The sequence below is a fragment of the Vicugna pacos genome, chromosome 9 (assembly GCF_048564905.1).
Source record: "Vicugna pacos chromosome 9, VicPac4, whole genome shotgun sequence".
In the NCBI taxonomy this organism is placed as follows: Eukaryota; Metazoa; Chordata; class Mammalia; order Artiodactyla; family Camelidae; genus Vicugna; species Vicugna pacos.
In genome coordinates this window covers 36,213,585-36,225,937 of record NC_132995.1, presented here as the reverse complement: position 1 = coordinate 36,225,937, position 12,353 = coordinate 36,213,585, and the positions used below count along the sequence as shown (strand labels likewise).

Below are 12,353 nucleotides of genomic sequence, written 5' to 3'. Positions count from 1 at the left end.
TTTGCAGCTAGTGATGGAGTGGTGTAGCCACGGGTGGGGAGCAAGCATCTTCTGAGAACTTTACTAAAAATGGCAGGTGGGGTGCAGGTTTTTTTCAAATGTGAATATCTCTAACTATGTAATTCATTTTAAACAAGTAAAAATGTAATTAATTTTAACTATGATACAAAACAAATGCTCATGCAGTAGTCAAAAGGAATTCAAAAGTGAATGTGTCCAATAAAGCTTTGAATTTGGAATGGTCGGTTCATGGGACGGAGATTTTGGTCAGAAAAGTTAGTGGAAAAATGAACACCTAAAGTGGTGCTGGGGGTGCAGGCCTCAGCCTCCCCACTCCCTTTTTCTCCTTGGCTTTATCACTTAAAGTGACATCTTCTACATGTTTGCTTCCACTGACCTGAGAGCCCCGATGAACTTGCTCAGGGACAGAGAAGCAAGGGGTGAGCAGGAGTGCTGCTTGGACCTGAGGAGGGGCCTGGGAATCAGCAGTAGAAGCCTATTGTTTCCAGATAAGTGATGCCAGCGTTAAAGATTTTCAATAGCTATTTACTGAGCACTTACTATGTGCCACGTGCTGCAGTGGTGCCTCATGGGTGCTGCCTCGGTAAATCTCACAAGACCTTACTATAATTCCCATTTTACAGATTAGGTAGCAAAGGCATACAGAAGTTACTAACATGAGTAAATCACACCTATGTAAGGATGATTTTTCTTTTATTCATTCTATTAAAAAAAAAACAAGGAAAGAAACACGAAAGAAAAAGGCATCTGGCACGGTGCTTGGTACACATTTGGTGTTTAATGCATGCTTGTTGACTGTGTTGAGTCTGGGTTTTTGAATTGTTTAGTAATTCTTGGAAGCCTTCATTGTATAGTCTACGAGGCAGTAAAATGCATAAAATGTCTACAAAAGGAGCAAAAGGCTTCTTGAAATAGTTGAGGTCGACTTTAAACTGAATTTTAAACTAAGTCATTTTTTCCCCTCATCGAGTTCCTCCCGTTGTGTAATCTCGTAATATTATGACATTCTTACCTCTGATCTTACTAAAGGGCTGTATTTATAGCCTATTTTATAAATTCTTATGACTCACCTCATAAAGTCTGTCATGAACTGGATCTTTAAAAAATGAGAAAAATATCCCTGCCTCTGTCAGAGTGATGGGAGTTAAATAACACCCAGATGTTTTTCTAGTTTTACACTATTTATAAACTGTTAAGAAAGGGGCCTTCTCAACCCCCTTCCAAGTAGGGGAGTTTATTAACATTTAATAAACTTTATGGGACATGCTGATTATGGTGATCTCAGGCTGATGGACCTGTCTCCAGCACACAAGTACCAGAGACGGTTTATGCTTCGTATTTAATCTTCACAACCACATCTGGGGTCTGAGTCTTCAGTTGACCAGTGAAGAAACTGAAGCTCAATAAACTTATTAATTATCCTAGAATCAGCAATACATACATAACAGAGATATAATTCCTTCCAAAGTTGAGGTCTGCATGATACGGATTTAAATAAGGGATTAAACAAATAACATTTTTTAAATGCCAGCTTCCAAAACCCTGTCACTGTTCCCAGTGCTTCTTCCAGGCCACAAGTTCTAGGCAATTACTGGTCAGCAATCAAATCGCCATGGAATATATTTCAGATTTGGGATCCATGAATATCAATGATGAGACTGATTGTCCTTTACGGTGGCTTCTGGGAAATCAGTTGATGCATGAATGTGTGAACTATCAGCAGTGAGATAATAAAAGCACTAGAACCCAGCAATGCCTGCAAATTTTATTTATGAATATGTTGCAGAAAGTGATAATTAATCCTCTGGACATTTCTTAGCTCATTTAAAAGTCCAAGTGTTCATGGTATCTGGAGTAAAACACATGTCTGTTCAGTTATTTTACAGTTAAACTTGGAATCTCATTGGTCTAATCAGCAATCATTGTTCCCCAGGAAAACGGCTTTTAATCTTCTTTCTGTAATACAACAGATTCAAATGTTTTGCAGTGAACACTTACTTCCTCATGCTCAGGATTATTTTGTGAGCACTGTTAATTCAGATACGCCTCTGGGTTCTTAGATCCTTTCTGAATTTCTCTCATCCTCCTGGAGGTTGGGGTGTGGGGTTGGTTTGTAAATTCCTGGTGTAGATACAAGTCAGTGTCTTACTTTTCTTTGTAGCTAAGGCTTTACTAAACCAGTAGTTACAATTTCATGGTGCATGTTTTTATCGAGGAATTTAGCAGTAAACTATTGTCAGTAAAATTAAGTACTTTTTAATATTATTCCAAAGTGTTTAATGGTGCTTGTCTTTGGTAGGGAAGATTTACAGAAATGCCTTTTTTTTTTTGTATGTGTGTCTGGTATACAGTATATGAATGCAAATTCTAATGAAAAAGAAGTAGCTAAAAGGAGTGAGGAGTCATCCACTTCCCTGTACATCTGTTTCTCTATCCATCCGTCTATCCATTTATCCTTCCTTCTTCAGAGGTAGATATAGATACAAGTAAGTAGATACACATGAAGAAGTAGATATACATAAAATACGTAAGTATGTGTTTGCAATGAAATCCACTAAGATACAAACAATACAAAACTGCAGACCGAAAATTACGGGAAAATTATTTTTTTCTCACTTTCTTATAATGTAGTCTAATTCTTGACGATACAATAAATGTTCATAAAAAACATGAAACATGTTAAAAAAAAGAAAAAAAGAAGAAGAAGAAGACATGCTCGGCTCCAAATAGCCATGGACCATGTTTCATACTTTGGGTTAATGAGTCCCACTTAATAGAGAGATTTTATGCACTTCTAGGTCATCTCAACCATGAAGGTTTTCTTCAGTTCTTCCTCCTAGAATGGGATTGTACGTGACCTTTGACTTAGTTTGCACTTCTGTAGATAAGGAATACCATAGATTGGGTGGGTGAAGCCCCATTTATGTCTCACAGTCCTAGAGGCTGGGAAGTCCAGGGTCAAGGCACCAGCTGATCCAGCATCTGGTGAGGGCACCCTTTCTGGTCTGCAGACCTTTGTCTTGTATCCTCAGTGGCGAGAGTAGAGGGAGAGCCTGTGGCTCCTTTTTTTAAATAGGGGTATTAATTCCATCAGGAGAGCCCCACCTTCATGACCTAATCTAACCCTGATTACCTCCTACAGGCTTTCCTTCCAAATGCTATCAGAACTTTAACATATAAATTTTAGGGGGGACACAGTCAGTGTACAACACCCTTCTTTGGACCTCCGTTCCATCCTGTTTTAGTTCATTTCACTGCTTATTTATAGGTCAGTTTTTCTAATTATGTGTCTTGTGTTCCTTAAGACATAGAGCTTACTGTATGTGGCATTCCATTGCTGAAGTTCAGATCTTGATGTATAAAAGGATATTAATAAATGTTATGGGAAAAATCGTGTATGATCTCGATATTCAATGTTCCCAAGAGGCACTTAGCTCTAGACACAAAGCCTCTTAATGCTATCTTATCTGCAAGAGCTTTCTCGATAGAGGAACCACTAACCTGTCCATTTCAAACTTTAGATTTCATGAAATCTTGTGTTGTAAATCTGCTAAAATATCTACTGCAGCTTTTAGAAATTGTTTACTAGAGACTCAGAAGCCATCTGATCTCAATGGACAGAGACAACTTTCATTTTAAGTAAAGTATGTATTTAGTTTTCCTACTTAAAATGAAAACAAAACAAACCAGCAGCAACAATAACGAAAACACATACATGCTGTGTAGTCAAATGTGAGTTTAACACAGACATTTTTTTGAACTGCCGTAAATAACTTGCTGCCTAGCACCATCCTGCCTTGGGTTTGAGTTCATTGTTTTATATGGTATTTTGTGGCAACTGCTAATTATCATAAGCTGTCCAATAAATGTGATGGATTGTCCAATTAACTCTTCATCAGCATCCATTTTTGAAGGTGTTACCTATTGAAACTGATGGCAGTTTACGACCTCCGTGTTACATATGTAGCTAATTACTCCTTGGATAATAATTATTAAGTTTCTTGTGCCCCATTCAGTCATTTTGTTTTACAAATTATGATGCCATTGAGTCTCCCCATTCATTTGACTTCACAACTGTGGCTCTCCCAGGATCACTAAAGGTCTGCTGTGGAATGTATGGATCACATAAACATTGAAGAAGATCACAGATGTATCTGTTTTGCAGGTTTTCCATTGACCGGCACACTGACCTGGAGAGACAATTCAACATTAATGCAGATGACGGGAAGATAACGCTGGCAACGCCTCTTGACAGAGAATTAAGCGTGTGGCACAACATAACGATCATTGCTACCGAAATTAGTAAGTGCCTGGGTTTGTTCATTTCTTCCTTGTGTGGCTGGGTTCAGTTTTTATGCCTGGTAATCATAGGAGTGGTCCCAGTGTCAATTAGCTATTTTGGCATTGGAACTTGTCTCATTGTTCCCAAGGAACCTTTGAATGCACCATCTCAACGTGAAATAACTCACAATGTGGTGAACTACCAAAAGGTTGCAATATATGTGGAAATGAAACATTCTTAGAGCCAAATATTCTTACATCTTATATCCATTATTCAGCCATTAAAAGCAATGTTTTGCATATTTAAATATACAGAAAGATTTAGCATAAAAAAATAGAATTCAAGAGCTATACACCATAACTTAAATAAGTGGACACTAACATATATTATATACAATATAGAAATTATCACTCACATATTTAAACTATGCATACACATGCAGAAAATATAGGAGGTAAATTTACACTATCAGTATGTATCATTTTGGGGAGATGAGATTATAGATGATTTTGTTTTCTTTTTTGGAGTTAATGTATTTTACACAGTAACCACAAACCATTTGAAATTATATTTTTAATAGAAAATTTCTCAGAAGTTGCATGTGAAAATGTAAGCACTTCTTCAGAGGAGGCACCAGAGTTGTTAAAATAACACATGCTAGTCTTTCTGCCAGTTTTTAATGAGCATAGAGCTTCTCTGATTGCACTTAATGACACAGCGATTGAGTCTCCACACAACAGCGTCAAGGTGAGATTTAGTGCCATGCTGTCTACGAGAACTTGCACTCTGCCTCCCTCACCAATTTCCTATTATACAGAAGCATGCAGAAGGGCTGTGATGTTCATTTTATTTCCAAGCACAAGGTATTTTGTATATTACTTAAATATCTTTCTTCCATGAAGGAGCTGATGAGGGCTTCACAGTTTACACAAGTTCAAGGGAGGCAATAAACTCTTGAGGAAATTGGGGTAGAGGGAATCGGAACAAGGAAATAAAAACCCACGTTAGGGAAGATTCCTGGGCATACATACAGTATAAAGACGCAGGACCTAAAATCTGCCCTGGTACAACTGATGTGAAAACGGGGAAACACCTCCAAGACACATGATTCATTTGTTGGTAAGAAGAAGAGTCGTCTAGACCTTCGGGAGGGGCATGGCTTTTCCTTGTTTTGAGATGTGGGGTGATGTCTTTCATGGAGACTTATTCAAAACAAAACAAAAAACAACCACTGTGTGGAAAAGTGATGAGTCATGAGTGAAGAATGTTTCTGTTGGCAACTCTAGGGCAGGCAGAGAACTCGAAGTCAAATGGCTATGGAGGGAAAAAGACTCCGGAAACTTAGATGCTCATCCTGTATTAGAAGCAGTATTTTCTTCCCCCGAGTGCTACTCTGGGGGCAGTTTTCCCCTGTAACATTAAGGGGGAAGTCACACAAAGCGTCCCATTTGGTGGCTTTGGTTTATGAGAAGTGTTAGCCCTACCTAGAGTGGCAGGTATGAAATTTTTATAATTTATAATGTATATCATCTTGAGCCTCTGAGAAAAACTATATATATTTAATTGATTGTAGGCTATATAAAAATGCTCTAAAGGACCATGGTTTTCTTTAAAGTATGTAGGCGATAACTATTTCTAAAAGAATTTTCTCATATATTGACTGTAATAACCTTAGCCTTAACCTATGACACTTTTTTTTTTTTTTATGAGACGGATACCTTCACTTAAATACTCACCCAGGAAGTCCTCATTATAAGGATCCAGGTACTTCATTCTAAGGAGTAAAAGGAAATGAATACACAGAACAGGCGGTTAAGAAACATTTCAGAAGGGGCAATCCAGAAACAAAGAACGTGTTTGCAAGAAACCCCAGACAAGTAAGGCAGACAGACCCCAGAGCAGATGCTCCAGGGTAATGAACTGCTAACTCCACGGTGACAGGGGCGCCAAACCCAATCAGGGGAGACATTCATTTGTTCATTCACTCAGTAATTATTTATTGAGTCCTTGGTACTTGCCAAGCACTGTTCTAGTGGCTGGAGACAAAGCAGTGAGCGAAACAGGCAAAACCCCTGGTCTTCTTGGAGTTTCCCTTCTAGTGGCACCGGGAGGCCCCTGCATCTGAAAGGGTGAGTTGGAGTCTGCTGATCTATCCACAGAGAATGACCCAGAGGTAAGGAAGGAGGTGATGAGTGTTGGGAATTACAAGCAGTTCCGTGCTGAGGGTATGAAAAAGGTGTGACAACGAACCTCCTTCAGTGAATGTCTGGTTGATTAAAAATGCTGCAATATAGACCAGATACAGTTTTCTTCATGGCTTGAGAGAAATCACTCAAATATGTTCCAGATTCAAGTGTACAATTAGCTCCATATAGAGACCAAGTAGGAAATGATTCTGTCCACATGGCAAACCTCAGCTTTTCTCTGAACCATGTAGAATTAAAAATACAGGAGTCGAGGGTATAGCTCAGTGGTAGAGTGCATGCCAGCATACCTGAGGTCTTGGGTACAACCCACAGTACCTTTATTGTTTATAAATAAACAAATAACCTAATTATCCCCCAAATAAATAGATAGATAATAAATAAAATAAATAAATAAAATATATGACAAACTGACATTCTGTTAAAATCAATGGGGGTTATCTCATCTTTTATTACACCTTTTTTGGCCTTTTTTTTTTTTCATTCAGATTGAAACCTGAACATTGGTTTTGAATTTTTGCATGTAACTTTCTTAGAACCAAAAAGAATGGGAGTACAAAAGAGAATGCTCATTTTTAGCTGTAAAATGTAACCTGAAGTGGGCATAAATCTAAAAACTTTAAGTGTACAATTAGGTTATCTGTTTTCCAAATCTTGAAAGGACATTGAAATAATAATATCACAGAGAACTTAAGAAAAATTGGAATTACTATCAAAATGGCTTAGAAATTTGTTTTGACTTGGTTGTATTTTGGAGCCCATCAGGTAATGTTTATCTTCCAAAGCTGCAGACTATGTCTTGGAAAAAAAAAATTTAAAGGGAGATTTACTGTATTTGGATGAGGTGAATATTTAAAACCACTCAAGACAATAAAACCCCATGGGGGTGGTTCTAATAAAGAAATATTCATTCCAGGGAGAACAGTGTAAAATTACTCTCAGAACACCATCTCATCAGACAAAAGATTTAAGCAAATGAAATTAAGCTAAAAAATGGGTTTTAGGAAAGTCCATCTGTTATCCCTTAATGAGGATGGAGATGTCATCCTTTATCCTTTTGTGTCACAGTCACTTAAGCAAGGCTGAGATGCTTCACTGTGTGTATTTCCCAAGTAGTTCCATGGTAATAGAGCTAACTTGCCGTCATAATCAACAGGCACCTCTCATTACAGGAGCCGGCAGTTAGACGCCCACGTGCTAACAGGGGATCAGGCTCGGGGAGCGCGTCTCCGCTCAGTAGCTTTGCTAGAAGCAGCCACGTCCCTTGCAACTACTGTGCATGGCTGCTGGGCGCCATGGTGGTGAAGGCTTAAGGTAAATTTAGCTAATTAAAAGAAACACCGAAAAGTATTATGTAATCCCTGCGATGTATTTAATTCTCACGTCACTCTTTGGAAGTAGGTATGATTATTATATGCATTTTTCAGTCAAAGAAACTCACACACAGGTTAAGTAACTCTCCTGGAGTGTCAGAGAGAGCAGGGGCTGGAGGCAGGTTTGGTACCCACGCTGTTTAGCTGTGACTTACATGTTCTTAGATGCCTTCTTTGGGAGGAACCCTCTCCTTTATCTTCTTTCTTTTCACCTTCTTACTTAAATTGAGCTTCTGACACTGCCACACCGTTTCCTGAAGCAGGTGAATGAAGTGGTTGTTCTGTGCAAAGCATGAGGCTGGTGCTGGAACAAGAGTGCAGTGGAGGAAGGAGCCAACCTGCACTCAGTCAGGGCCTCCTGTTCTAACGTTTATAACCCAGGGTAGGAATACTGCCTAATGGACAAAGCCAGGCATTGGAACTGTTCAGACGGGAACTGGATTCCCTTTTTTTTTCAGGATCAGGAAACTGAGGAACAGAGACTAGAAAGCACAGAATAGTGTATTGTAGGAGACAGCATTTTTCTATGGAGTTCACAGAGAACTTGACATGCCCAGCTGATCACAGTCACCTGGGTTATTGTTTAAACCAAACAAGAAGACTTCTGGCCGTCACCAAGGGCCTACTGAAGCTGAATCCCAAGGGAGCCACTCAGAACTCTACTTTCCACAAGTTCTCCCACCACCTCTCCATACGCCCTACCAGTTAGATCTTTAAAATTAATTATATTATAATCAACATAATTATATATGATAAGTATAATTATAATATTGTGAAGGAAGGCAGAGAAAGCTGAGGTGTTCTTCTGTTTGTGTGCTTTTGTCTTTATTTTTTGGTTGTTCTTGTGGTGGTAGGTGGTACCCTCTGAGCTGAGATTTGCGCTAAGGCTCACCAGATGATGCTCAGGACTCCTTTAGGCTGGGCCGGGTGGTCAGACCTGCCGAAGACAGCAGCAGGAGTTAACAAGCACGGCTGTCGGAGAGGTAAAGGGATACTGGGAGGCAGTCAGGGGAAAGGTCTGCTTAGAATGGAGTGTCTGCAGAGGAATTTCAGAGGTACTGAATGCCAGTTTTAGAGTGTCCCTCCCAGAGAAATGGGTGGTGTGGGATGGAAGGTGAGGAGGGTTCCGACACTGTACCTGAGAGCAGGCAGTTGGCATTTACAGAAAGCATACCACTGTTGGTTACCTGAAAGTATTGTAACGCAGGAAGCATATAATTGCCCATTAAATTAATTTCTTTGAGTTAGTGATAATGCATTGCTCTGGCCCACTACAGTGGGCTGCACACAATATTGCAAATGAAGCTTTTCGCTAATGATGGTTAAATCTCCCAGGGAAAGTGCTAGTTTGATGGCACTTAAAGGATGTGTCTTCCTGGCATAGGGCCCACTTGCCAGAATAATTGCTTTGTCCAACCCAGGCTACTTAGGAAAAATATATCTTTATGGGGGCTCATCGTTTGGAGGGATTTTAAGTTCCGGAGTCGGGTGGAGTTGGCCACATCTTAGCCGTATAACCTTGGGCATCTTACTTTCCCTCTCTTGCTCTCAGTTTTTTCTGTCTATAAAATGGGAATCATAACTGTTCCTTAAAATTTAGAATACAGTAAAAATTGAATTAAAAGTGATAGTACCATACCCTTAGCTCAAAATCCATCTATAACCTTTAGAAATTGATGAGTACATTACATATATTCTTGTTAATACAGCCCTTTGAATAACAGCTTAACTTCAGATTATTTATTTGGTTTATACAGTCGTTTAACCCTTTCTCCTCCCCATGGTGGCAAAATTGGTGACTGTGACCTGTGTGTTACTGCTTGGCGCAGTTAAGTTTCCTCACTGCACAGCCAGTATGCTTGTTCACTGACCTTCCTTTGGCCCTGCTTCTGGCATGGTAGATTGACCCGTGGCTACAGAAAGGCCCTCAAAATGAGGCAGGCATATTCTTAGAGAGCCCAATTGAACTAAGAACTTCAGGTTTTATATCCGGAGCTCGTTCAGATTATATAATGCCTCTGTCTGTTGCCTGTGGCACAATCGGGACTAGAGCTTCTGTAAGACCAGCATCGCCCCTTGTGTAGAACTGCGTGGCAGCAGACGGAAAGAAGCCGTTGTGCAGTTAGATAACTAACTCTCACAGACGGGAGAGAGTGACAGGAGCCAGGGGTAGATGGTGAAATGCAGGGGCAGGAGTGGGTCAGGGCTCCCAAATGCCAGGGCAGCTGTTGCGCCACGAGTGATGTGACCGTATAGCTATACAATCGCACGGCAAATCCCCATCAAGACTCTCCCGCCTCAGACAAGCCTGTGGGTGCTGCAAGGTAGAGACCAGTATTCTTAACAGTAAAGGGAATAATGCAGGGAAGTGGAAAGTAAAATATGGGAAATGGGAGGAGAAGCTACAGGTTCCTGGGAAAGAGATCTGCACCCAAAATAAGAGTCCCCACAGGGAAGAACTGGAGTCAGTCATTCCAAGTTCAAGGGGGGAGGCCCGAGGCAGGCCCCAAATGAACGCCGTCCTGTGGGTGGCCCGTACTGGCTTTATTTCAGCCCCCACAGCGCCCACTTCACGTGCAACCGCTCCAGTTCTCTGGGTACTGAGCTGGGAATCCCTCCCTCGTTTCCTCCGTTCTGCATCCGTTCTGATATCCTCTCACCTCTCCATCTCTTTCATCTCTGCTCCTCTTCTGTTCTAATCCACTTAGAGAAAGCCTGCAGATTGAGAGTGGAGATGCAGATTTTAACTAGGAACTCCTTTGGGATGTCACTGTGACTAACAGCTCCTAAGTCCTAACCTAGAAAAAGACAGAAGGTAGGAGGCGTCTATCCCTGTGCCTTGCCCTGGGCTCTCTTTATAAGCCACCGTCCCCGGACCCTCAGCCGTAACTCGTACCTGTAGACAGCTGCAGATAAAGGATAGGAGGTACGCAGCAAACAGTGATTCAGACTTTCCAGGTGCAAGTTGTAGCAAAATGAGCAGTCACAGCAAACGGTCATCTCCAGGTTTAAGGGTACCAGATGAAGGGGGGTGGGGAGGAGAGTTCCTCGATACGGGACAGATTATAAAGACTGGATAATATTTGGTTGATTTATCCCCAGTTGTGTCTTCTCTGGGGACAGAGGAAGCACACGGACTTGGGAAGGAGTGCAGATATGAGTCTGAAAGTCAAAGAGGAAATACAGGAGTTTAGTGAGCAAGCTTATAATGGGTGTGCTTGGATGGGATCATTACTCTTTCATTGATCCACACTCACTCCACTGGTACGTTATTTAACTTCTCTCTGTGGCTTAGTTTCGCGATGGACAAAGTGTGGGCTGTCACACACCTTTAGAGGTGCGCAACAAGGAGTGAATGTGTTTACATGCTAACATCTGTCCTCAGCTAGAATAAACTTTTTGTAATAATGCTACTATTAATTATAACTAATTAAAATGATTAATTTTATCATTTTATATAATTAAAGAGGATATGCCTAAAAGTAGCCTTTTTGTCATCAAATAAAAAATCACCCAGCTTTATTTGGACGTTATACCGGATTGTGAGTTTCTGAGGAAGTATCATCCTGAGATGACTGGGGAGGCATAATTCTCCGCAAACATGTGTATCCAGTGGGAGGGGCTTCTTCCTGCTGTCAGTCCCGGCCGGGCTGCCTCAGAAGCCTCCTTCTTACCTGAAACCAAGGTCACAGTTACTCTTATCACCACTTTCTCAGAAAGCAGTAGTAGTTACTAATTTAAAACTAGTGAAGCTAGACTTGCGTAGCCAAAACATATGCTCTGTGTGTGACTTGAGTAAGTCATATAACCTCCTCAAGCCTCAGTTGCCATGTGTGAAGTTCACTTCTGAGAGTTGAATGAGTTAACAGAGGCAAAATGCATACAACAGAGCCTGGCACATAGGAGGGGCTCAGTAACGTTTTTTCTTTCCCCTCTCTCGTGCTCCTCCCCGCCTGCCTCATCCTCCTCTCGGTCCTTCTCCAGACTAAACCTGGGGCCTTCTCTTCCTTCCACACACACAAACTATTAGTCCTTTATCTGAACGTTCTATTTGTCATTCAGGCCTGGTCTCCATTCCCACCCCACCCCCACCCCCAGCCACTTGGGCGTAGGAATAACGAAACCAAAATAGTCCTGTCGGTTCACTTCTGTTGCAGAATAAACCGTATCTCAGCTTAGTGACTGAAAGCAATAAAGATGTATTTCTCCTGGTTCTGTGGAGCAGCTGGGAAGTTCTTTTCTTTTGGTTCTGAAATGGTTCTACTGGTCCATCTGGTCACCTGGTAGCTTTGTCTGGGGCTGGACGGTCTGTATTAGCCTCAGGCGTACATACGGCGGGCTGGTTAGGCCAAGGTGCCACAGTGGGCACCCCTTGTCTGTCCTGTGTGGCCTCTCGTCCTCCAGTAGGTTAGCTCCGCTTCTTCGGTGGTTCTCCCAGGCTTCCACGGAGCAGCAGAAGACCAGGGAGCAAGT

General features: G+C 41.2%; 1 protein-coding gene across 1 annotated transcript in view; it reads left to right on the top strand.

Moving 5' to 3' along the window:
• The window catches only part of CDH8 (cadherin 8), a 312,089-nt gene that overhangs the window by 195,482 nt on the left and 104,254 nt on the right, over positions 1–12,353 (top strand). Inside the window, exon 8 of the mRNA XM_006211078.4 lies at positions 4,187–4,323. Coding sequence (XP_006211140.1) covers positions 4,187–4,323 — 137 coding nt within the window. The remainder of the gene's footprint in view (positions 1–4,186; positions 4,324–12,353) is intronic.